The sequence below is a fragment of the Nothobranchius furzeri genome, chromosome 12 (genome assembly GCF_043380555.1).
Source record: "Nothobranchius furzeri strain GRZ-AD chromosome 12, NfurGRZ-RIMD1, whole genome shotgun sequence".
NCBI classification, from domain to species: Eukaryota; Metazoa; Chordata; class Actinopteri; order Cyprinodontiformes; family Nothobranchiidae; genus Nothobranchius; species Nothobranchius furzeri.
Genome location: NC_091752.1, coordinates 31,526,542 through 31,549,964, shown reverse-complemented (window position 1 = coordinate 31,549,964; position 23,423 = coordinate 31,526,542). Strand labels below are relative to the sequence as shown.

The following is a 23,423-nucleotide window of genomic DNA, read 5'->3' as shown; positions in this document are numbered from 1 at the left end:
GCTAGCCGCCAAAGATTTGACTGTTGTTCATTATCGGTTACAGCGCCCCCTGTGGTAAGCACAGTGTACAGCAGCGCAACACCCACAATTACAACGCATAGTGGTGCACTACACCCTCCTACCGCTATGAGGCGCAACTTGTGTTAATCTTCAACCTTCCTTTTTCGGTTTTAATCCCAAAATAAGATGGTCAACTAGAAACTATTAGTCATCGCAGACTTTCAGTAATATTCAAGCGATATTATTAATATATAGCTACAAATTATGTAATGAGTCTTCTTATAAATATATCTGAGGCAGGAAACTGTAAAATACAGAACATTTACAAGAGAAACACCATCGAATCTTTAAAACTCTCGGAAAGTTTTATTGGCCAGCTGAGTCGGTTTACACCATCACACGGGTCACTGTTTTAGGTATTTCTGCGAAACTGCTGAACATCTTCAGGTGGCGGATTTAAATACTGTAAGGACGTTTATTCGTGATAATGTTAAAGTCGAAGACCTTCGTGAAGAAGACCCGGTCGGGTGGAGTAATGAAGGTTGTGCGTGAGCATTACCTCAGAGATGATATTTGGTGTGGTAGTGAAACTTGTACTGAATGCAAACAGGACTCCCCGGTGCTACAAAAAGACGTGTGTGTCGAGAGCAACCTGTGCTCCTATCCACACTATTTGGTCCCTGACACGAATGTTGTGTTACATCAGGTATATTCACACTTCCAACAATCATATCTAGCCACCTGCACGTTCTTTTCGGATTGTACAACGCAATAATGTTATTTATACATTTTTCCTTCAGATCGACGTGTTAGAAAATCCTGTGATTCGTAACGTGATTATTCTTCAGACCGTACTGCAGGAGGTTCGCCACCGCAGTGCACCTGTCCACAAACGCCTGAAGGACATCATCCATGAAAAGGAGAAACACTTCTACACTTTCACCAATGAACACCACAGGTACAGATAGGAAGGCTCAAAAGTGCCACAACACAATAAATCAATTAAGTTTATTTATACAGAGCCAACCCACACAAAATATCCTTTATTGTCCCTGTAGTTAAATCTATTATGGACTCTAACATGCTTTACAATCAGAGGAAAAAAATAGCCGCAACAATTACGGAAGTACAATCACTCACCTCACTTAAAATGAGTTACAATCACCTTTTAAGTTTGCTTGGATGCTCAGTTTCTCCAACAGTGAAACGTCTGTTTCCACCGTGAACTCAGTCGTTTTCGGTCATGGTGTTCTAGGACTTGTTTAAGAAATGTTGCTGTGGCTCGTTTTTCATAAATAAAATGTATTTTTATGTTTACTTTTGATCGACATATGTTCATATTTAGTTCTGATGCTTACTCTCACATCTTCTGTTCTCTCAGAGAGACATTCATTGAACGCCAACCAGGGGAGAGCGCCAATGATCGCAACGATCGTGCGATCCGTGTGGCAGTGAAGTGGTACAGCAAACACCTGAAAACGCTCGAGTCGGGCCCAGATGGTCTCAAAGTGGTCCTCCTCACCAACGATCTAGGGAACAAGCAGAAAGCGGAGGAGAATGGCATGGTCGCTTTCAAATGTAACTTATTAATCTAACAGCGAGGATTCACAACAGTATACTTGTAAATCACATCAGTTGAACACTTTGATTTCTCACATTTTAGTTGAAGAATACATCAAGAGTCTTCTCGCGAATCCTGAGCTTGTGGATCTTCTGGCTTTGTCCAATGACGATAAGGTGAGCATGATTTTTTAATAATCCCGTGTGTCGTCGGAAGCTGCTTTTACAGATAGGAATTTCATTCACATACTTGTTTACAGTTCCACATATTTTTCAATGGAAATATCATGTTCTTGTCTTTCTTTTTGTTTATAGAATGAGATCACAAGCAGTAAGGTTTTGTTTCCAGAGCACCTTCCTCTTTCCAGGATCCAGGTAGGAATCAAAAGCGGCTCCTACCTTCAGGGCACCTTCAGGGCCAGCAGGGACAACTACCTGGAGGCTACTGTTTTTGTCCAAGGAGACGGAGAGGACAGCACAGAGGTGTGTGGACAAGTCCCAGTGAAGATGCTGTAGGATCAGGATTCGCTTCACAGAGATGACTTTTTTTTTTTTCAGAATCTCTGTAAGTGACAGTAAAAGTTGTGTTTTGTGTTCCTTGGCTTGTTTGTAGGTTCTCATCCAGGGTCTTCAAAACCTCAACAGGGCTGTGCACCAGGATGTGGTTGCTGTGCAGCTGTTGCCACGGAATCAGTGGTTGGCGCCTTCATCGGTCGTCCTGCAGGATGACGGCGTGGCAAAGGATGATGATGTTGAAGAGGATGAGGAGGAGAAAGTGTGACATTTTTTTTTTTTTTACTGAAAAGAAATTCTGGTGTAGAAAAAAACTGCAAGAATGTTTGTTATTAGTTTATTAAGGACCTCCATGTTTGTGTTGGTCCGCTCAGTTGAGGCTATCAGCTGCCGAGGCGGCCAGGAAACCCACAGGAAAGGTGGTGGGAATCATCAAAAGGAACTGGAGACCTTTCTGTGGAATGCTGAATGTGTCCCAAATCAAAGAGGTACGTTTAAAATGCTGCACGTTCTTAATTTTAATGTATAAAACTCAAAATTGATAATTACTTCCTCCTTTTATGGTAAAGTCTTCTGTTGCTGACATATTTCTCACTATCAGCACTGATGGTTCTTGTTTTTCCTTTTCTTATCCAGTCTACCCGCCACCTTTTCACCCCGGCAGACCGCCGTGTTCCACGCATTCGCATCGAAACAAGACAGGCTTCCACGCTTGCAGGCCAAAGGATCATGGTGGCCATTGATGGCTGGCCCAAAAACTCCAGATATCCAAATGTAACTTTGCCAAAATTTGCAAGACAATGAAGTTTTCAGGAAGTAAAAAAAAAATGCTGCATTGTTTGTATAGAATCATTTATTGTGTGTGTGTGTGTTAGGGTCACTTTGTCCGCAGTTTGGGAGGTGCAGGGGAGAAGGAGACAGAGCAGGAGGTGCTGCTTCTGGAGCACGACGTTCCACATCAGGCTTTCTCCCAGGCCGTTCTCAGTTTTCTTCCCAAGATGCCTTGGGCCATCACACCAGAGGTGAGCTTTAATACAGATACACATTAGCATTAGCACAGTTTTCCATTCGGGTTCATGTAGAGCTACATGTGAATGTGTGTGTTGGACAGGACATGGCGAAGCGAGAGGACCTGAGACATTTAACTGTGTGCAGTGTGGATCCTCCAGGATGTACGGATATCGATGACGCTCTGCACTGTAGGGAGCTGGAAAATGGAAACTTTGAGGTGCACATGTTGTACATTTACACCATCAAGGATGGCATCAAGGTCTTTATGTGTATTTTATGGATGAGACACCTGATCTGTTTTCTGTAGGTGGGGGTTCACATCGCTGATGTCAGTCACTTCATCAGACCTGGTAATGCACTGGACAAAGAGGCCGCCAACCGGGGTACAACAGTGTACTTGTGTGGAAAAGTAAGAAAATCCACCAAGACAGATAATGGTTTGCAGTTTGAAACCGTTTCAGTCAAATTTCGGTCTTGATTCTGTTTTTAACAGAGGATAGACATGGTTCCCGAGCTGCTCAGCTCCAATCTGTGTTCGCTACGCTCTAATGTGGAGAGGTAAGGACTAAAAGGACAAAAGCAGAAACACCAGTTTGTTTTCAAATCCAGTTCATTAACATCAAAATACAATTCAAGTTTTGCTTTGAAATGTTCTCCCTCATTCTACCAGACTCGCCTTTTCATGCATTTGGGAAATAAACCACAAGGCAGAAATTTTAAAGACTCGGTTCACAAAAAGCGTCATCAACTCCAAGGTAAATTGTCCCCACGCAAGCACTGGAGGGATTTGTGTCGGATAAACTACTACTGAATTTCAAAGCATTGGTCTTAATGATCATCCAGGCCTCTCTGACGTATGCTGAGGCCCAGATGAGGATAGATGACACCAACAAGACTGATGACATCACCCAAAGTTTAAGAGGGCTCAACAAACTCGCCAAAATCCTCAAGAGGCAGAGGATAGAGAACGGGTGAGAATAACGAGCTAAGGAGAAACGGATGGCGTGTTTCAGTGCCGCAAGAGCGGCAGTTGTTTAGTTTTGTATTTTAACTGACGCGTTTGTTTTTCAGGGCACTGACGCTTTCTTCCTTAGAGGTCCGGTTCCACATGGACAGTGAAACCCATGACCCGATAGACCTGCAAACGAAAGAACTGATGTAATGTCGAAAAGATGACAAAATTCTCTGTTTTTGCTAAAAAATACTTTATAGCTGTGATGTTAATTGCAAAAAAAAACAACTATTTTTTTAATAGGGAGACAAACTCTATGGTTGAGGAGTTCATGTTGCTGGCCAATATTTCAGTTGCACAGAAGATTTATGATGAGTTTTCAGAATGCGCTCTGCTGAGGAAACACCCGGCTCCTCCTCCGTCTAACTACGACGTTCTGATCAAGGCTGCAAAGTCCAAAGTGAGTCTTGTTGCATCTGCTCTGAATCCAGTAATCAGTGTGAAGATTTATTATATTAGTGTTTATTATTTAGCTGTGATAACTCGAGGTTAGAGCATATAAAATAAAATCCCATCTCATTTTAAGTGTGTTGATACATTTAACAGATTATGGACGCAGAATCAGAATTTTTCATGAATTTGTTTTTACAGTTTATTACATAACAAAATAACCAGCACACCAGCTTCTTGTTACACAGTGGCGTGTCTAGGCTTTTTAAATTGGGGTGGCCCAGGTTGGGCACCCGCATGGGTGGCACCAAACATTGTGTTTTTTAGTTTTTTTTTGGGGGGGGGGGGGGGGGGGGGGGCGTGGAGCCACCAAATCATTCCTCTTTAGCATTCTAATGAATTTGTGAGCTCCACTTTGTGCCATGACAATTTTTTCTTTGTACTCTTCTTCAGGAACATTTCCTTCTTCCTGTATTCTGTAGGTCTTCTCCTTTGAACTGGGGCGACGGTGGCATAGGAGTTAAGTGCTCGCCCCGTAATCGGAAGGTTGCAGGTTCGAGCCCCGCTCAGTCTGTCGCTGTCGTTGTGTCCCTGGGAAAGACACTTAACCCACGTTGCCTGCTGGTGGTGGTCGGAGGGACCGGTGGCGCCAGTGCTCGGCAGCCTCGCCTCTGTCAGTGCGCCCCTGGGCAGCTGTGGCTACATCGTAGCTCATCCCCACCAGTGTGTGAATGTGTGTGTGAATGGGTGAATGACTGATTGTGTTGTAAAGCGCCTTGGGGGGTTCCATGACTCTGGAAGGCGCTATATCAAATACAGGCCATTTGAACTGTTTTGTGGTTGGCAAACCACTTCTTGGTGCATTACCGCCACCAACTGGAGTAGAGGGAGGACCAGGATTCTAAATATTGTGTCAATATGAAGAAAAAATAAATAAATAACATAGAAATGCTCTGTAGGCCTGAACTCAGTGGGGTGGCCTGTCAAATTCAATGGGTGGCACGTGCTACCCTGGGAACGCCCCTGCTGTTTTAACACTACTGCATCTATCCCGGACAGAATGTGGAGATCCACGTAGATTCCGCCAAGGCCCTAGCTGATTCCCTGGATGGAGCCAAAGTAGAGAGCTTTTCCTATTTCAACACGCTGCTGCGCATCTTGGCCACTCGCTGCATGATGCAGGCAGTCTACTTCTGCTCTGGCATGGACAGCGACTTCCACCATTATGGCCTCGCCTCACCCATTTACACGCACTTCACATCACCGATTAGGAGGTGCAGAAGCCCACAGATCATATTTTAACATATGTAAAGACAAAACAAAAGCTAAACCACCTGCTTGTGTGCGTTCCTGCAGGTATTCAGATATCATAGTGCACCGGCTGCTGGCGGTGGCCATAGGAGCGGACAGCACCTACCCAGATTTGATGGACAAACATAAACAGTCGGCTCTCTGCAACAATCTCAACTACAGACACAAAATGGCTCAGTACGCTCAGAGGGCGTCTGTGACCTTCCACACTCAGGTAAACACACGCACACATCTGTCTAGAGTTTATTATTCATATTTTGGGTTTTTTAAATATTTTAAATGGATACTTGAGTCACTGTGAATTTTTTTTCTCCTCTTAGTTGTTTTTTAAGAGTCGAGGTATGCTGAACGAAGAAGGATTTGTCCTGTTTGTGAGGAAGAATGCCATCATCGTTCTCATCCCAAAGTTTGGTCTGGAGGGGACCGTCTTCTTTGATACCAAAGACAAAGTCTCACCCAGCCTCGTTTATGATGAAGAGGTAGGAAGAATTCGCTTTTTCATTTTCACATAAATCTATGGGACATTTAAAAATGTATTTCTACATGGATAATTGTTGAAAATCCCACGTTGTGTCCGTGTGTAGGGTCCCACGCTGAAGGTGGAGCAGCATACATTCCACATATTCGATCGGGTGAAGGTTACAATCGGCCTTGACGACTCCAACATTCAGCACCAGAAGATCCGCATGGCTCTGACAGAACCCTCGGTGAGGACAAAGACATAGTTCGACTTTTTCATTAAGCTTTGATTCAGTTTTACGTGAGCCTTTTGTTTTTCATGCGTTTTAGATCCCCGGTGTGAGCGTTCCTGCTCCTGAAGCTGAACCACCAACCAAGAAGCAGAAACTGGATCGCTGACAAACAAAACAGCTGTAATTCATCCAGATCATCTCTGATCTGTTAAAACAGCTAACTGTGTGCCAGGAACATTTAAGTTTAATACATAAATCACCACATAGGTGCACTGCTTCGGTCTTACTTTTGAAACATTTGCAGTTGAAACAGATTAAAGTTGTCTTTTACTTACCTGTTTCGGTGTGTTTTCTCACAAACATGCTCCTCGTGTAGAGTGGAGAACATGGCAGTAACAGTTATAGTAGAACAAGCTCAAAAATCACACCACTTCAAGGCAAAAGCTAGAGTTAATTAAATGAAGAAACAGCACAGCTTTAGACAAAATATAAAGAAAAACAATCTTTTAATGCATGAAAACCATCATTTGGTGTGAATTATACAGAAGCCGACAGATGGCTTGAATATGAAAATCAATACCACAGCGAGGGAAAAAGTCCTGTAAAAACCTCAAAAATAATTTTATAAAAACAAATAAGAGCACAGGTGATCAGGGTAATCATATTAGCACCAAACAAAATAAAAATTGGCATTTAAAAAAAGCCCTTTAAAAGATAAAAGATGTGCAAATCTGGTCCAAAATGGACAGTTTCCTCCCCTTTTACCACACCTTTATGACTGATTTAAAAGTTGTACTCACAAATAATAAAATATTCAGTGTCTTACAGAAGTTAGACTTTAAGGCAGACATAATTTGTTTTCAGTCAGATCAGATCTTCAGTTCGTCTGGGCATAAATTCACAAATAGTTCAAATGTTCTTTAAACTTTTATATGTTTGATTGCAAATCATTGTCGCGAGCATCCACAGGGAGGGTTGTCTCTTTTCATTGTAGAAGTCAGGTGACTCAGTGGTGAGGGTAAAATACCTTTAGGGAAGAAAAAGAAGAAACTTAGTGATTTAATTAGCAGAGATGATCCAGTCTATCCTGTAGTTATGAGTTACCTTAACTTTAGTGTGTCGAAGGACGGGGAAGGATTCCTCCACCAGGTTACAGCCGAGGGGCTCTTTGTTCTGACAGTCTGAGCTGAAGCCATCATTGAGGCTCGCCGTGCCTGCTGAGGTGGTGTTATAGCCGCTATCCACCTAAAAAACATAAACAATGGTTATAAACACACCGATATCAAAAATAAACTAGATTAATTCTGACAAGTTAAAAAACAAGGCAAAGATGCACTATAATGTTGGTTTTCCTCACAAACCTGAATGCTGGAATCACAGCGAATGCTGCTTCCTTCTGCCAGAAGAGACACAAACATCTGACAGCTTTCTGCTGCAGACACGCTCCCCATACGAGAGCTTGTCAGTTGTTCTGAAGGCCCTCCATCTTCCTCCTCTTCTGCCAAACTTTTGTCTCCTTTGATCTCCTCAACCTCTTCCATTTCCACAGCTTCCATCGGGTCCACACCAACAGTAGCAGCAGGGGGAGTATCCAGGGTCGGAGGCAATGTTGGACCAATTTCTATTAAGGGGTGAGACGATGAGGAAGTTGAAGGAGGGTGTTCGTCACCCTCCTGATTGTCCTGGAGCTTTGGGTTCAGAATCTGCGAGATGAGGGGAGGGGAGGCCCAGTAGCGGATTCTGGGTCTGGGTTTTGAGGTGTACTGTTGCTCATTTTGGTGGTGAAGCTGATGTGGGGAGAAGCTCCGAATCGGAGAGCAGCCTTCAACATAAGGACTCTCGTTACAGGGAGCGGCGTCGATCTCCTGCGAGGTTCTGTGAGGGGTCAAACGGCTGTGCTGTTTCTGCCCACCTGAAAAGATTCACTTTTTTTAGGTTAAAATCATTTTAGTATTTTTTTTAAAGAAAAATCGATTCTGAATTATATTAAAATCAGAAGGTCTACCTGAGCCTATGGGAGTGCGTGCTGCATGGACAAATATTGGAGAAACTGTTGGGGAGGTGAGACCAGCTGGAGATGACCTATCAGGGAACAGAGGACTGCTGATGCTGCCCAGGCTGCAATCTCGGAAACCACCTTGCTGGATGGGGCTAGATGAAAACTGACCCTATGAATAAAACAATAATAAACATTCACTTGTTCCTCAAAAACACAAAGAGCATTTTAAAGGTGCATGATGTGGACATCATAGAGTCAAATTGGGGTACTGCAGCCCAGGAATCAAAACAAACAGGTTCGCTCTGAGCAGCTGTTGCCAGTTGTGGATCTGTGCCAGAAGATTCTAGATGACAAGTGAAGATGACTCATGCACAATAGGTTGATAAATACATTTTACAGTAACATTGAGTTGTTGGTTATTGAAATAAAAAGATATTTTAGAGTCAACTATTTTTTTCCCCTAATTCACTGTTAGCATTGTTAACTTAACATTAGCATTTAGCATTCATTACCTCATATTAGAGTAAAACTAAAAGATGTAGCTTTTTAGAAGGTACAAGAAATAACTTCTGGGTCGCTCCTTTAACTGGGTACCAATATTTCCAAGATGCTGCTGCTCTTTGCTGGCCGGTGTCAAATTACAAATGCCAGCACTGACTTGGAAAATCCTGCGGGCTCAAATATGATTGGCTCTGGAACCAGGAAGTATGGAGGTGGGACATATTGTAAACAATGACTACTTTGGCCTACTTTGGTGTTTCAATGTAACCTTCCTTCCAACACGATGGAGACATTAGACAGTTTTGTGATTACTTTGTCTTACTTGTACTACCTTTAATTCATCTGTGGCGGTGCGGGAGGGTGAGGCTCTGGGGGAGGAGTCAGCAGCGAAAACACCAGCAGCAGAGACCGCTGCAAGAGCATCAAGATGAGGAGCAACAGCTGCTGCAGATTAACAACCAGGCTTGCCTTCTACTTGACAGGACATGGAAGCGGGAGGCGGGCCCTGACAGTAAGAGTGACTGCGAGAGACTGGCAGCAAGACGCAGCACAGAGACTGTGACAATAAAAAGCTTGTGAACTGAAACAGCTGGTGTGATGCAGCTCTGTGTGCGTGACCTGCAGTTAACAGTCATTACACCATCCATCCATTTTCTACCACTTATTTGGGGTCAGGTGACGAGTCGCAGAGGCAGCAGCCTAAGCAGGGAGGCCCAAACTTCCCTCTCCCCAGCCACCTGGGCCAGCTCCTCCAGGGGAATCCCAAGGGGTTCCAGCCGAAAGACACAGTCCCTCCAGTGTGTCCTGGGTCTTCCTTTGGGTTTCCTCCCAGTTGGACATGCCCAAAAAACCTCACCAGGAAGGCGTCCTAACCAGATGCCTGATACACCTCAACTGGCTCATCTTAACGTGGGAGGGCAGCAGATCTACTCCAAGCCCTTCCCGGATGACCAAGCAACTCACCCTACCCCCGAGGGAGAGCCCAGCACCCTGTTCTACCTTTAATCTCTTATTAAAAATGATAAATTATAGCAAAAATGCAGTAGTGAAGTTTAGTTATGACTTATGGGTAAAACTAAAACCTGAGAGATTAATTAAAAATTTACATAACAGAAACTAATGTTTGGTCATTAGGGATTCCCAATTACTTCTGAACGTCCTAATCATATATATTTTTAGAAGAGGATCTAAAAACATTTCTGGTAACAAAATCAATAACCGACCACACACACCGTAGAGGGAGTCTGGGCCGGCACGCCACAGGACAAAGGAGAGGAAAAGACATCATGACATTCAGGTCTTGTTACGGCTCTTTCTCTGTGTGGAGATCGTTTTTTGGGTCCAGCATGGGCTCTCTCTGGACTCGGTGGATTGGAGCCGTCGGAGCTGCTGTAACTGAAATGGCCATCAAGGAAGAGTTTTCGTCTCAAGGAGGAGGAACTGAGGCTCTCCTGGACTGCGTCACCCGCTTCCTCGTAACGGTAATGTTCTCCTGAAAAGTACAAAGGCAGTGATGAAAATATTCAGCCAGAGGAAAATCAGATTTTGCTGACATTCAGCAGAAGCTCACCAAGTAATTTCTCCAAATCGAACCCCAAAGGTAGAGACAGGGCCGTCTGGCAAGCAACTGGAAACCAGATAAAATAAATATTGAGGAATCTTTGGTTTCGAGAATCAATGTGTACATAAATATGTAACAGTATATTTTTGTGACAAACATGTACAGGCTTGTGTTCATAAGAAGAAAGATCATCCACTTCTATAAAAAAGAACACCAACCCGAGACTGTTTTTGTCGCCTCTGAAATTGTTGCAGACCCTGGGCCTAAATGTCAAAAGACAAAAGCAGAATAAAATAAACCAGCACGGATTAAAATGTGCAAAGTCCAGGTAAATCTAAATTTAAGACTTAAACAGTAATATAAACAATAAAATAACACACTTTTATTGTACAGGTGAGGGGCTCTGCGGGTTTCCGGTGCTGCCCAGGGGGAAGGCACAATGGCTCCTTTTGTGAAAAACTTTATTGGAAGAAATCAAGCAACACATAATCAAAATAAAAGCTTATTTATGTTTACAAAACCAGAATAAGTTAGATTAATTCAATACCTGCTCAATAGCACTCTGACATTTTTCCTCAATGTCAGAATCAATCCTGAAATAAAGAAGAGCCGAGTTTTATTAATTAATTTCTGAAAGTCTTTCTTTTTCCCTGTCATTGTGCGATGGATTGAGTTGCATCAGTCAACGGTGCTTCCTTTAGGAATTTTAGTTTCAAACACACACCTTGTCTGGCTGAGGTAGAGAGATTGTCGCTGGATTTCCTCTGGGTCTATGTGCACTGGGAGAAGACTGGCCATTTCATCAATAGACCAGTTAAACTTAGAGGGAGTCTGCGGAAGAGACAGGAAATACATGAAGTCTATGTAAAGTTAAATGTTCAGGATTACGAAAATTTCTATGAAAAAAAATCACCCCTAACTTTGTATAAGTTATAATAAATAATAAAAATTGTATTATAACCCCAACAATAAGTTGATCATCTTCCAAATGATTGATCACAACCATTGTAAAAGGTTACAGGTTTGCTTATTTTTTCCATTTGGACGCCTACTATGAAGAATTAACGAACATTTCAAATTTTTTCACAGACATCCTGATAAATGTGGATCTGTTTTGTGTTCAGACTTACAGCCTTGCACGTCTTTGACTTGAAGACAGAGGGACTCGGAACCAGGGGTTCCCGCAGATGGTGGTAGTCGTTAGGACTCTCGAAGGGGTTCCTTATGGAAGACCTGCCTGGAGTTTCTGGTGTGATCTGGAGCTGAATGTGGTCCCCCATCTAGCCTAAAGTCGAGATAAAAAAGAAAACACTTCAAATGCAGAATTAACGAGGCGAAAATCGATCAAGTCAACAGTTGTTGTCGTTCATGTGATGTTAAGTTCGGTACGTTAGCTAAAAGAAAGGAAGCGGTCCACTCGCCATTTGTACTTACAACTTTGAAGATGCACGAATAATTCTGATCGAAATATGTGGAACAGGTCGGGGAAAAACATACAAACAGAAACAATTCAAACATCAATTTCAATTTCTCCTCCTAGGCCCGCAAGCCAATAGAAACGTTGCAGGAAGTGACGATTTTAACGTTATTTCCGCTGCCAGTTTTGACCGACGTGAGAATTTTGGTGAGGTTGTTAGATATGTGCTAATGTGGCTTACATGTTGTTTGCCCGTTTCTAATGATCGGGTTCTGTGACATATAAATACGTTAGCCATTATTATTATAATCAAGTTATTGTTAACTCGTGACGTCAGAGACACGCTGTTGGTTAGCCACTTCTCTTGCTAGGAAGCGTTAGCTAACCATCGTTTTATCACCATGGCAAGTGCAGCAAATGCAAACCTAAACGCAGTCCGGGAGACAATGGATGGTGAGTGTTTATTTGGCACGTAAGTGGCAGAACATGTAGTTTTAAAATACCTTCACAAACGTAAAAGCGCACATGCTTTGTAGCTAACTTCTAACCTTGTCACAGCAATAACATGTTTCATTATTGTTCTCGTTTAACAGTCTTGCTTGAGATCTCCAGGTTGTTGAACACTGGTTTGGACATGGAGTCTCTGTCCATATGTGTGAGACTATGTGAGCAAGGGATCAATCCTGAAGCCTTGTCTGCAGTCATCAAAGAGCTGCGGAGAGCTTCAGAGTCTTTCAAGGTACACAATTATTATGCATATTATTATTATGCAAGTTGCTAGAGTTCTGTTTGGAGCTTGGAGCATCTTCAGTGTTTCCCAAGAACACATTCATTTGCAGACTTGCTAAAAATGTCAACTTGTTAATTGATGGACAACTATATTTATTGTTATTCTTTCAGGCTTCTGAGAACTGCACAAACTGAAGACAGAAGACAGACCTCAAATGTTTGAAACACTCATCGGGATCATGCTCTGATCTGTTTTGGCACTTTTTTTTCTGTGACTTCTGCGCTGTCCTGTTCTGTACTTAATACATCTTTGGCCTGTGTTCGGGGCTCTCTGTAAAAATAGCACCATCTGTCTTATTTTGAACATAAGTCACATGCTTAAAGTGATGTATGCTCAGTCCATCCAATTTCATATTTAGCCATACTCCTGACATGCTTTTGGATGCGGTGCGATGCTTAGTCAGCAATGATATCTTGCTGTAGTAATAATTTTTAAAAGGAGAAATTTAATTTTCTATTCCCTTTTGTCCAACTTCTATGGTTTTTCTTGTGTATATAGTTAGTCATTTAATTGAGTTTTTTAAATAATATTTAATTTTACTTATGAAACTGGGTTTTTGTTGTTTCACTAATTTGTCTAAAATAAACTTGTCAAAGGTGGCCACTAGGTGGTGGTGTGTGTTTCTATTCAATGAAGTTAACAGGTGTTGTCTGAATAAATCAAGCAGTTATAACTTTCCAGTTTTCCTGAGAAAAGTTTATCTAATAAAGAAATGTATAGTTTGATAAAATGTGTGTTGTGGGTGTTTAGACTGCAAAGTTAATAAAAAGTAGTGATTTGCTAAAAGGACACGATCTTTCCTGTCAGACTAGGTGAAATAATGAGCAGAATGGTACACTTTATAATAAACAGCCAATTGTTGAATAAACACAGCTAACAATACTTCACAACAAAGGAGATCTGAGCAAAGGTCACTTAACAGTAGGATGTCCTGTTGATCTAAAGTCTTTTTTCTGATGTGTCTGAATTTGTTCCACAACATTTTGAGATATAGTGCAAGACTTGACAAAAACACATCTTTGATCTACTTGTGGGGAACGGGGGCTTGATCATACGTCTAACCAGGCAGCATTATTTTGTTTCTCTGCAGTCTGTAACAAAACTATTCATCTCCCAGACAAAGAAGAAAAATGCTGAGAGCACAGAATGTTTACAGGTCAGTAAATGGGCTAGAAGTGCCCTGTTCTCAACACTTGCTTGTATGCACCTCTAGGTTTTTAGGTTCACGTGAACGTTAGACGTCTACAAATGAGTAGCCCGCAAGCCAACTGACAGTAATGCCTCACCCCTCACAGGCACATCACAGAAAAAACAGCACAGGAGTGTGAGTGTAAGCATTTCTGTCTTCGACTGCTTTGTCTCACCATCTTGACTGACGGACTGTGATTCTAAATCCCTGCAATGCTTCTTTGATCTTTAACACAGTATCTCTGTGTTCCTGAAAGCCAGCATCATGTTAGCCAGACACGAGAGACATTCAGATTTGGTGCAGTGGCTTTTTCTTGATAGTTCCCCTGGTCTTGGTGGGGGGTGAGCAGCGTGAGATGTTGATGGAAGCAGACGCACAACAAAAATTATTTTCTTTTAGGAAGGAAAAAGTTATGCATGGCTTGATTGGCTACTAAGGGTGTGGGATTCAGGATGCATTTCTCTCTGTTTGATCTGGGTGGAGGGTTTCTTCTCATCCAAACTGGCTACTTTGATCTTTGTTAAACAAAATATTCCCAAATCCCATAGTCCTAACTGAGATTAGCGTCCATATATGCATAAACATCTAAGAGGTGTTCAACTAGGGCACTGGTCAGGTCACATGACTATCAACATAATAGGCAAGCAGGTGCTCACATCTAAATTTCTAAAGGTGTTTATATTTGTATGTCTGATCATTATCCAGGACGGCAATTTTTTTTCTTTTTAAATAAATGAGGGCATTCTCTTTTAAGAGTGAAAGATCTCTCTGCAGCAATTATAGCTGAGGTGTATGCCATCATTAGGATAACAATTATACTGCACTGATTAGAGGTTCCTTATATATAAGGAACAAAAGGATGGTCTGTTTATAGTTTTCCAAACTTAAATTACAATTTTACTGTCCTGCAAAAACAAACAAAAATTAGAAATTAATTTGATGCAGAGTGAAACAAAAAAGCCAAAGATCTCTCTGTGTGTGTGCGCTTATATTTGGGTCATTAATTACTTTTACCAATAAACAAGTGGATTTAATGGTCTCCCTGCAGAGACAAAACTTTGTTTGTCTGTTTAAGGTGTTAGTGCTCATTATTTGATCATTTAATGTCGTGTTGGGAAACTAGGACAGGACACTCATGAGTTAGGGTAGACTAATTCATAATAGAACCAGTAACAACCAGTAACCCCATAGGGTATGTGTATGCAATAGATGTTACAAACTAGGGTCACTTCAAAATAAAACATCCAAACTGATGAAGGAATAACATTATTGATGTAATGACTAGAGAAAACCAGAAAAGCAACGCGTCATTTAAGGATGTAAGAAAATATCGACGCACTGAAATATTGCAATATTTTGAATTGATACTGAATCAATATTTAAAAGCAGTTTATCAATTTTCTGTTGAGAATTTACATAAAAACATTCACTGTGTTTATTTTGTATGGTGCAATTCTGCTAGGAGGCAGCAGTTTTTATCGCTTTCATTCTTGTGATAACAGTGAATGTGTCGGAAGCATGTGACATGAGTTTTCCCATTAAATTCAGTTTAAAAAATTATAAATATCGTCCGGCTTTTTAGATCGCAATATATCGTATCGTCTCAACTCTATTGTGATCAGGGGCGGTCCTAGACCATTTTGCGCCCTAGGCGCTGTGGCTCCAGGGTCTGATCAGAACAAGACAGTAGGATTGAAGAGAGGTGAATGAGAATGTCACTGGCTTGGTTCATTAAATAGGGTGATCTCTTAGTATTATTTCTGGATACAGATATAAATTAACGATGTGCTTTTTTAATTGGGTGAATTGGTGGTGTGAGCACAGTTTGGCGTCCCCTTATGGATGGCAGCCTAGGTGTCTGCCTAGGTCACCAGCTGAATGGCCCGCCATTAACTGTCTGTTATACATTTTGGGCAATGGTTGCAGAGGATTTAAGTGTCTCTGTCTGCAGCAGCAAGCCATGTTACGCACTTTGTCTGCTGGTGGTGGCCGGAGGGATCGGTGGCACCAGCGTACAGCAGCCTTTCTTTTGTCAGTGCACCCCAGGGCTAGCCTGGCAAGCCAGACTAAATAAATGTATTATTTAGTCTGGCCACGCTCCATTGATGGCTCTCGGTTGTGGGGCGGGTTCTACCGTTGTCTTTCAAATGATCTCCGCATTCCACTGGACAATGAATGTGACATACTCTTGTTTCACTCTGTTGCATCATCCCACCCACCAGGCATATAGAGTGCCCTGATTGGCCCACAAAGCGGATAAAGCTCTGTGATTTGTTCACTAAGCAGATAGAGCACTATGATTGGCCCACCATTATGGACCAATCACAGCTCTTTATGTGTTTGAAACCCCTCTAGAGAGCTGTGATTGGCTAGCCAGAGTCCTGGTAGGAGCTGCTGAGGTTCCAATGGAGCATGCCTAGACCATTCTTTGCAAAGCAAGAATTTGGTCTAGTTCACTAGGCTACCCCAGGGCAGGTGTGGCTACCACTGTAGCTTATCACAACCAGAGTGTGAATGTGTGTGTGAATCCATGAATGTCTGTTTGTACTGTAAATCGTTTTGGGGGGTTGTAGGCCCCTAGAAGGCGCTATTTCAAATGCAGACCATTTACCATTTTTATCGTATTGCCAGATTATTTCCAGTACACAACCTTGGCGTCATTACTGCCTTTCAAGAATGGGTACCAAAGATCACAAGAAGGTTATACATGGACTTTCTAAACAAAACAAGAAGTCACTTGAAATCAAATCACACCTTTACATTTTGTGTAGAATGACTAAAATAAGATTATTGGAACCACTCTCAAACACCAAGACCTCTGGTAGAAGACCCAAGTTTGAAAATGAGAGATTTTTGGGGTAAACATCCCTGCTAATCCTGATTTCATCCCTCCTTTTGATTCCCTCAACACCTCCAGCACCTGGGGCTGAAAAATACCCCAAAGCATGAAGAGCCTTTGCCATATTTCATTGTATTTAGGCTGGTATATCTTCATGGGTTTAATTTATTATCCTCAGAAGAAAATGATGAACTGCTTTCTTAGTGACCTTCACAGGGATTCTGTAAACTTCATACTTCTTTTCCACCACATTTATTTGACAGGTTTGCTGTGGTTATTTAACCTATCATGGGTTTTAAAACCATATTCAAAATAGATTACATTAGCACCCATCTTTGTGGGAGCAGTGCTACAAAACAAATAATAATTTACATTATAAAACACGTTTTTATTACTTATTGTAAATGTATTACACAAGAGACTTGTGATGTCCAGAAAGGGTCGTTTCTATCTTCCAACAAGCCAGAAGATTCTGCAGTGCTTGTTGACATTTCAGGGGGTACAAGATGTCAGCTTATGTTCCCAAAACAAAGCCTTCTTTTGATAAGACTGCAGGATTGCTTTCTCTCATGAAAGATGAACTTTTACAACTCATAAGTTAAATAATCATTAAATAAACATATGGTTGAATGAACAAATGTTATATGACTAATAATATTAATGTTTGAATAATCTGTGCCTAATTCAATGAAGTTGAACTGAATTTTAATGTTACAATGAAACATTTTGATGTTATGATCAGCAATGTATTTCTTCATCCACAGAACTAGAACATCTTTTGTTTCTGGAAAAGGCGTGTGTTCTGAGGTTTGTTTGTTAACACCTCTTAACTTCCTTTGTCCTGATTGGCCATGTAATCATAATATGGGAATATTAAAACAGAATCAATTGCGGAGTGATCCAGTTAGTTTTGAGCAGAACTCCGGACTGGCCTCCGGGGGAAAACTCTCTAACCACTGCATCTCTTGACAGGCTGTCAAAACCTGCTACACGCTACAGCTGACACAGAAACTTGCTCCTTCAGAACAAAGTTGACACAGCCAAGACTCCTTCAGAGTCCATCCTTCCATAGACGCAAACAACTACCTGTTGTTGTCCGGGAGATGATTCTGGACCGACCTGGTCATACTGCGGTCTTTTCCACGAACTTCGGTACCTTGGGGTCACCCGACCCCCCCGACATCTCGGATCCAAAAGAGAGTCTCCTCGGGGGTACGTAGAACACAGCAAGATTGCGTCTGATGCCGTTTTGATAACAACCAGCTTTGTTAGTTTAATGCTGACCAAATTCTTTTCACACCCAGAACTCAGTTTCTTCTAGAATCTAGATACAAGGTTCTGATAAACACACTCCATTCAATCATCATACATCACATTCCATCCACTTATATTCATCCATCGCATTCGTTTTACTTATAACTTGTCTTTTTATTTTGTTTAGAAAATACATTTCTTACTTTTTATAAACCTGACTTTGTCTGAATTCATACAAAGTGTGTGTTTGATCACTGAAAAAGCAAAGAATCCCAATTCTTCTGATTAAACATTCAAAGACCAATTAGAGTGATACTCTATATTTATATTGAATAGCCTCTCCCTGGGCTGCCACCTTACCATGGTGGAGGGGTTTGAGTGTCTCAATTACCCTAGGAGCTAAGTTGTCTGAGGCTTTCTGCCTCTGGTAGGGTCACCCATAGCAAACAGGTCCTAGGTGAGGGATCAGACAAAGAGTAGCCCGAAGACCTCTTATCATGAATTATATATATGAAAACCGCGTTTCCTGGCCCGGACGTGGGTCACCAGGGCCCCCCTCTGGAGCCAGGCCTGGAGGTGGGGCACATTGGCGAGCACCTGGTTGCCGGGCTTTCACCCATGGAGCCCGGCCGGGCACAGTCCGAAGAGGAAACGTGGGTCCCCCCTTCCCATGGGCTCACCACTCGTGGGAGGGACCAAAAGGGGTTGGGTGCAGTGTGTGACGAGTGGTAGTCGAGGGCGGGGACCTTGGCGGTCAGATCTTTGGCTACAGAAGCTGGCTCTTGGCACATGGAATGTCACCTCTCTGGTGGGGAAGGAGCCTGAGTTAGTGTGTGAGGTTGAGAGGTTCCGACTAGATGTAGTCGGACTCACCTCAACACATGGCTCTGGTTCTGGAACCAGTTTCCTTGAGAGGGGTTGGACTTTCTACCACTGTGGAGTTGCGTCCACTGAGAGGCGCCGAGCAGGGGTGGGCATACTAGTTGCCCCCCATCTTGGTGCCTGTACGTTGGGGTTTATCCCAGTGAATGAGAGGGTAGCCTCCCTCTGCCTACATGTGGGGGGACGGGTTCTGACTGTGGTCTGTGCTTCTGCACCAAACTACAGTTCAGACTACCCACCCTTTTTGGAGACCTTGGAGAGGGTGCTGGAAAGCGCTCCTTCCTGTGACTCCCTCATTCTGCTGGGGGACTTTAACGCTCACGTGGGCAACGACAGTGAGACCTGGAGAGGTGTGGTGGGGCGGAACGACCCCCCTGATCTGAATTTGGGTGGTGTTTTGTTATTGGACTTCTGTGGCAGTCATAGATTGTCCATAATGAACACCATGTTCAGACATAAAGGTGTCCATATGTGCTCTTGGCACCAGGATACCTTAGGCCGCAGCTCGATGATCGACTTTGTTGTTCTTTCGTCTGACCTGCAGCCGCATGTCTTGGACACTCGGGTGAAGAGAGGGGCGGAGCTGTCAACTGACCACTACCTGGTGGTGAGTTGGCTCAGATGGTGGGGGAGGATGCCAGTCAGACCAGGCAGGCCCAAACGTATCGTGAGGGTCTGCTGGGAACTTCTGGCAAAGTCTCCTGTCAGAAGGAGCTTCAATACCCACCTCTAACAGAACTTCCAAAATGTTCCGGGGGAGGCGGGGGACATTGAGTCTGAATGGACCCTGTTCCATGCCTCCATTGTTGAGGCGGCCGACCGGAGTTGTGGTCGCAGGATCGTCGGTGCCTGTCGTGGTGGCAACCCCCGAACCTGCTGGTGGACACCAGCGATTAGGGATGCTGTCAAGCTGAAGAAAGAGTCCTATCAGGTCTTTTTGACCTGTGGGACTCCAGAGGCAGCTGATGGGTACCGGCAGTCCAAGCGGAACGTGACTCGGGTGGTCGCCAAGGCAAAAACCCGGGCATGGGAGGAGTTCGGTGAGACTATGTAGCAAGACTTCCGTACGGCTTTGAGGAGATTCTGGTCCACCATCCAGCACCTCAGGGGGGAAAAGCAGTGCACTACCAACACTATCTATAGTGGGGACGGTGTGCTGCTGACCTCAACTCAGGACGTTGTGGATCGGTGGGCAGAATACTTCGAAGACCTCCTCAATCCTACCGACACGTCTTCCAGTGAGGAAGCAGAGTCTGGGGACTTTAGGATGGCCTCTCAAATCTCTGGTGCTGAGGTCACTGAGGTGGTTAAAAAGCTCCTCTGTGGCAAGGCTCCGGGGTTGGATGAGATCCGCCCGGGGTTCTTTAAGGCTCTGGATGTTGTGGGGCTGTGTTGGCCAACGCGGCTCTGCAATATCGCGTGGACATCGGGGGCAGTCCCACTGACCTGGCAGACCAGGGTGGTGGTCCTGTTATTTAAAAAGGGGGACCGCAGGGGGATCACACTCCTGAGCCTTCCTGGTAAGGACTATTCAGGGGTTCTGGAGAGGAGGGTCCGTTGGACTGTTGAACCTCAGATTCAGGAGGAGCAATGTGGTTTTCATTCTGGCTGTGGAACACTGGACCAGCTCTATACCCTTAGGGGAATCCTGGAGGGTGTGTGGGAATTTGCCCAACCAGTCTACCTGTGTTTTGTGGATTTGGAGAAGGTGTTTGACCGCGTCCCTCGAGGAGCTCTGTGGGAGGTACTCCGGGAGTATGGGGTACCAGGCCCTCTGATGCAGGCTGTTAGGTCCCTGTATGACCGGTGTCAGAGCTTGGTCTGCATTACCGGCAGCAAGTCTGGCTCATTCCCAGTGAGAGTTGCACTCCGCCAAGGCTGCCCTTTGTCACCGATTCTGTTCATAACCTTTATGGACACGATTTCTAGGCGCAGCCAAGGTGTGGAAGGCATCCGTTTTGGTGGCCTGAGGATCAGGTCTCTGCTTTTTGCAGATGATGTGGTCCTGTTGGCTTCATCAGAACATGATCTTCAGCTTTCGCTAGAGCAGTTTGCAGCAGCAGAGTGTGAAGCAGCTAGGATGGGAATCAGCTCCGTTAAATCTGAGACCATGGTCTTGATTCGGAAAAGGGTAGAATGCCTTCTCCGGGTCAGGGATGAGGTCCTCCCCCAAGTGGAGGAGTTTAAGTATCTCGGGGTCTTGTTCATGAGTGAGGGAAAACCAGAGCGTGAGATCGATAGGCGGATTGGTGCTGCATCTGCAGTGATGCAAGCGTTGTACCGGTCTGTCGTGGTGAAGAGAGAGCTGAGTCAGAAGGCGAAGCTCGCGATTTACCGGTCGATCTACGTTCCTACCCTCACCTATGGTCATGAGCTTTAGGTAGTGACCGAAAGAACAAGATCGCGGATACAAGCAGCCAAAAAGGAATTTCCTACGAAGAGTGGCTGGGCTCTCCCTTAGAGATAGGGTGAGAAGTTCGGTCATTTGGGAGGGGCTCGGAGTAGACCCGCTGCTCCTCCACATCAAGAGGAGCCGGTTGAGGTGGCTCGGGAATCTGGTCAGGATGCCTCCTGGACACCTCCCTGATGAGGTTTTCCGAGCACGTCCAACCGGGAGGAGACCTAAAGGAAGACCCAGGACACGGTGGAGGGACTATGTCTCTCACCTGGCCAGGGAACGACTTGGGATTCCCCCGGAGGAGCTGGCCCAAGTGGCTGGGGAGAGGGAAGTCTGGGCCTCTCGCCTTAGCCCCCGCGACCCGACTCCGGATAAGTGGATGAAAATGGATGGATGGATGGATGGATCACATCTTATTGGTCATAAGTAAAGGTAATATATTAAGCTTAAAAGCAACATATTTACCCCTTCTACAGACTTAAATTATTCAAGAATAGTACCACTAATCACTTATATATGCACAGTCCTAATTATTATCAGCCTTTTTTACATTCTGAGGCTTAATCTCAGATGTTTGCTTAAACACCATCATAGTAACCTGAATCAGAATAAAAGAAATGATTTGACATAACTGTCTTTTCATGAAAATATTACCTTGAGGTTGTTTATTTTGTGAAAATGTGCAAACTCTATGTACCAATAATGATGTCATAGAGCTAATATACTAAATTTTAACTTTTAGTTTGACTTTATTTTAAAGCAGATATAATTATTCAACAGTAACATATGCTATATCTTCTTTCAAAAGGTATATTTTGAAGGTTTTAACTTATTTTTCATTGTTTTACTTCTATTCCTGGAAATAATGGCAAACAATTACGTAACATAACCCCAAAACATTGAAACATCCAATAAAAAATCATAACTGTTTAATTATTTTACAAGTTGCGAGACAACTTGGATTTCTATCGATTTCTGCACAAATTGGTTATAAAATGTGATCTGATCTTCATCTAAATCACAACAATAGACAATCACAGTTTGCTTAAACTAATACCATGCAAATAATTATGTTTTCATGTTTTTATTGAACATGCTGTGTAAACATTCACAGTGCAGGTGGAAAAGGTTTGGGAACCCCTATAAACTAATCGTGTCCAAGAGGAGTCAGCCAACTGGAGTCCAATCAATGAGATGAGACTGCTGGTGTTGGTTAACCCTTAGCAAGGGTATTCAATTCCAAGCCGGTATCCAGCATGTTTTAGTTTTAACTCTTTTTCAACAACCTGATTTCAATCAGCAGGTGATTAACAGGCTTCTGCAGAGCCTGATGAGCTGCTGCACAGGTGAATCAAGTGAGTTGAATCAGAGAAACCACTAAAGCGTGATACCGAAGCTCGAGGACCGGAATTGAATTCTCCTGCTTTACAGGTCACTCATTGAAGTAGTTCAAAATTAAAAATTTCAGCCCCAGGCTGTTATTTTTGTATATCACGTGGTATATAATAAAGTGTTTTTATGTTGTTGCAATTTAAAAAAATATTTATTTTCATGCAGAAGATAAGAGAAAACAAAGTGATCAAAAATGGATGTCTATCCTGTTCTGGTAAAAAAAAATCCCAAAATAAAAAACATGAACAAGTTATATAAACATTATCTTTGAATAATATAGATGACTATAAGGCACTTTAGAATAATCGAGCTAATTTTAGAACATTATATCACTGTGGAATAATACAGAATATATCACAATTATTCAACAATTTAGTATATTATTATAAAACAGATTACTGATTTGAAAGGTTATTGACCAATAGACACCATTTCTGATCAAATATAGATTATTAGAATATTATATTTTTGAGGATCTGCCTCAACCTGAGATACTTTTTCTTGCAACTGTAGGGCTACAGGTGTGTATGGTGCACAAAAGGGACTGAGTCATTGTTATTCTGAAACTACTCAAGCCTCTCTGACCCTCATCCCTCAGTGACACCGGACTGCTGGGACTGTTTTTGCCCTACGAGGAGAACTGTGACCTTGTTAGTGCCTTCTCTGACAATGTTCACCACTGATTAAATACTCTGCAGAGTTCTACACCATA

General features: G+C 43.1%; 3 protein-coding genes across 3 annotated transcripts; 2 read left to right on the top strand and 1 right to left on the bottom strand.

Annotated features, from left to right (window-relative positions):
* The first annotated feature begins 305 nt into the window (after positions 1–305).
* dis3 (DIS3 exosome endoribonuclease and 3'-5' exoribonuclease) lies at positions 306–6,823 on the top strand. The gene is made up of 21 exons (XM_015944813.3): positions 306–706; positions 801–958; positions 1,382–1,578; positions 1,664–1,737; positions 1,876–2,043; positions 2,174–2,335; positions 2,448–2,561; positions 2,710–2,847; positions 2,949–3,095; positions 3,185–3,301; positions 3,392–3,493; positions 3,578–3,642; positions 3,755–3,839; positions 3,928–4,055; positions 4,156–4,242; positions 4,340–4,496; positions 5,546–5,760; positions 5,843–6,011; positions 6,118–6,276; positions 6,382–6,504; positions 6,587–6,823. The coding sequence occupies exons 1-21, from the start codon at positions 488–490 to the stop codon at positions 6,653–6,655; spliced, it is 2,853 nt and encodes a 950-aa protein (XP_015800299.3). The 5' UTR covers positions 306–487; the 3' UTR covers positions 6,656–6,823.
* Positions 6,824–7,365: 542 nt separating this feature from the next.
* bora (bora aurora kinase A activator) lies at positions 7,366–12,104 on the bottom strand. Its single transcript, XM_015944815.3, has 12 exons — positions 11,985–12,104; positions 11,681–11,835; positions 11,275–11,381; positions 11,098–11,143; positions 10,931–11,009; positions 10,769–10,813; positions 10,560–10,616; positions 10,222–10,481; positions 8,495–8,657; positions 7,851–8,401; positions 7,594–7,734; positions 7,366–7,516 (listed from the first exon to the last, which is right to left on the bottom strand). The coding sequence occupies exons 2-12, from the start codon at positions 11,828–11,830 to the stop codon at positions 7,496–7,498; spliced, it is 1,620 nt and encodes a 539-aa protein (XP_015800301.3). The 5' UTR covers positions 11,831–11,835; positions 11,985–12,104; the 3' UTR covers positions 7,366–7,495.
* A 27-nt stretch (positions 12,105–12,131) lies between these two features.
* Positions 12,132–13,356, top strand: mzt1 (mitotic spindle organizing protein 1). The gene is made up of 3 exons (XM_015944816.3): positions 12,132–12,420; positions 12,561–12,706; positions 12,868–13,356. The coding sequence occupies exons 1-3, from the start codon at positions 12,369–12,371 to the stop codon at positions 12,889–12,891; spliced, it is 222 nt and encodes a 73-aa protein (XP_015800302.1). The 5' UTR covers positions 12,132–12,368; the 3' UTR covers positions 12,892–13,356.
* Positions 13,357–23,423: the final 10,067 nt, after the last annotated feature.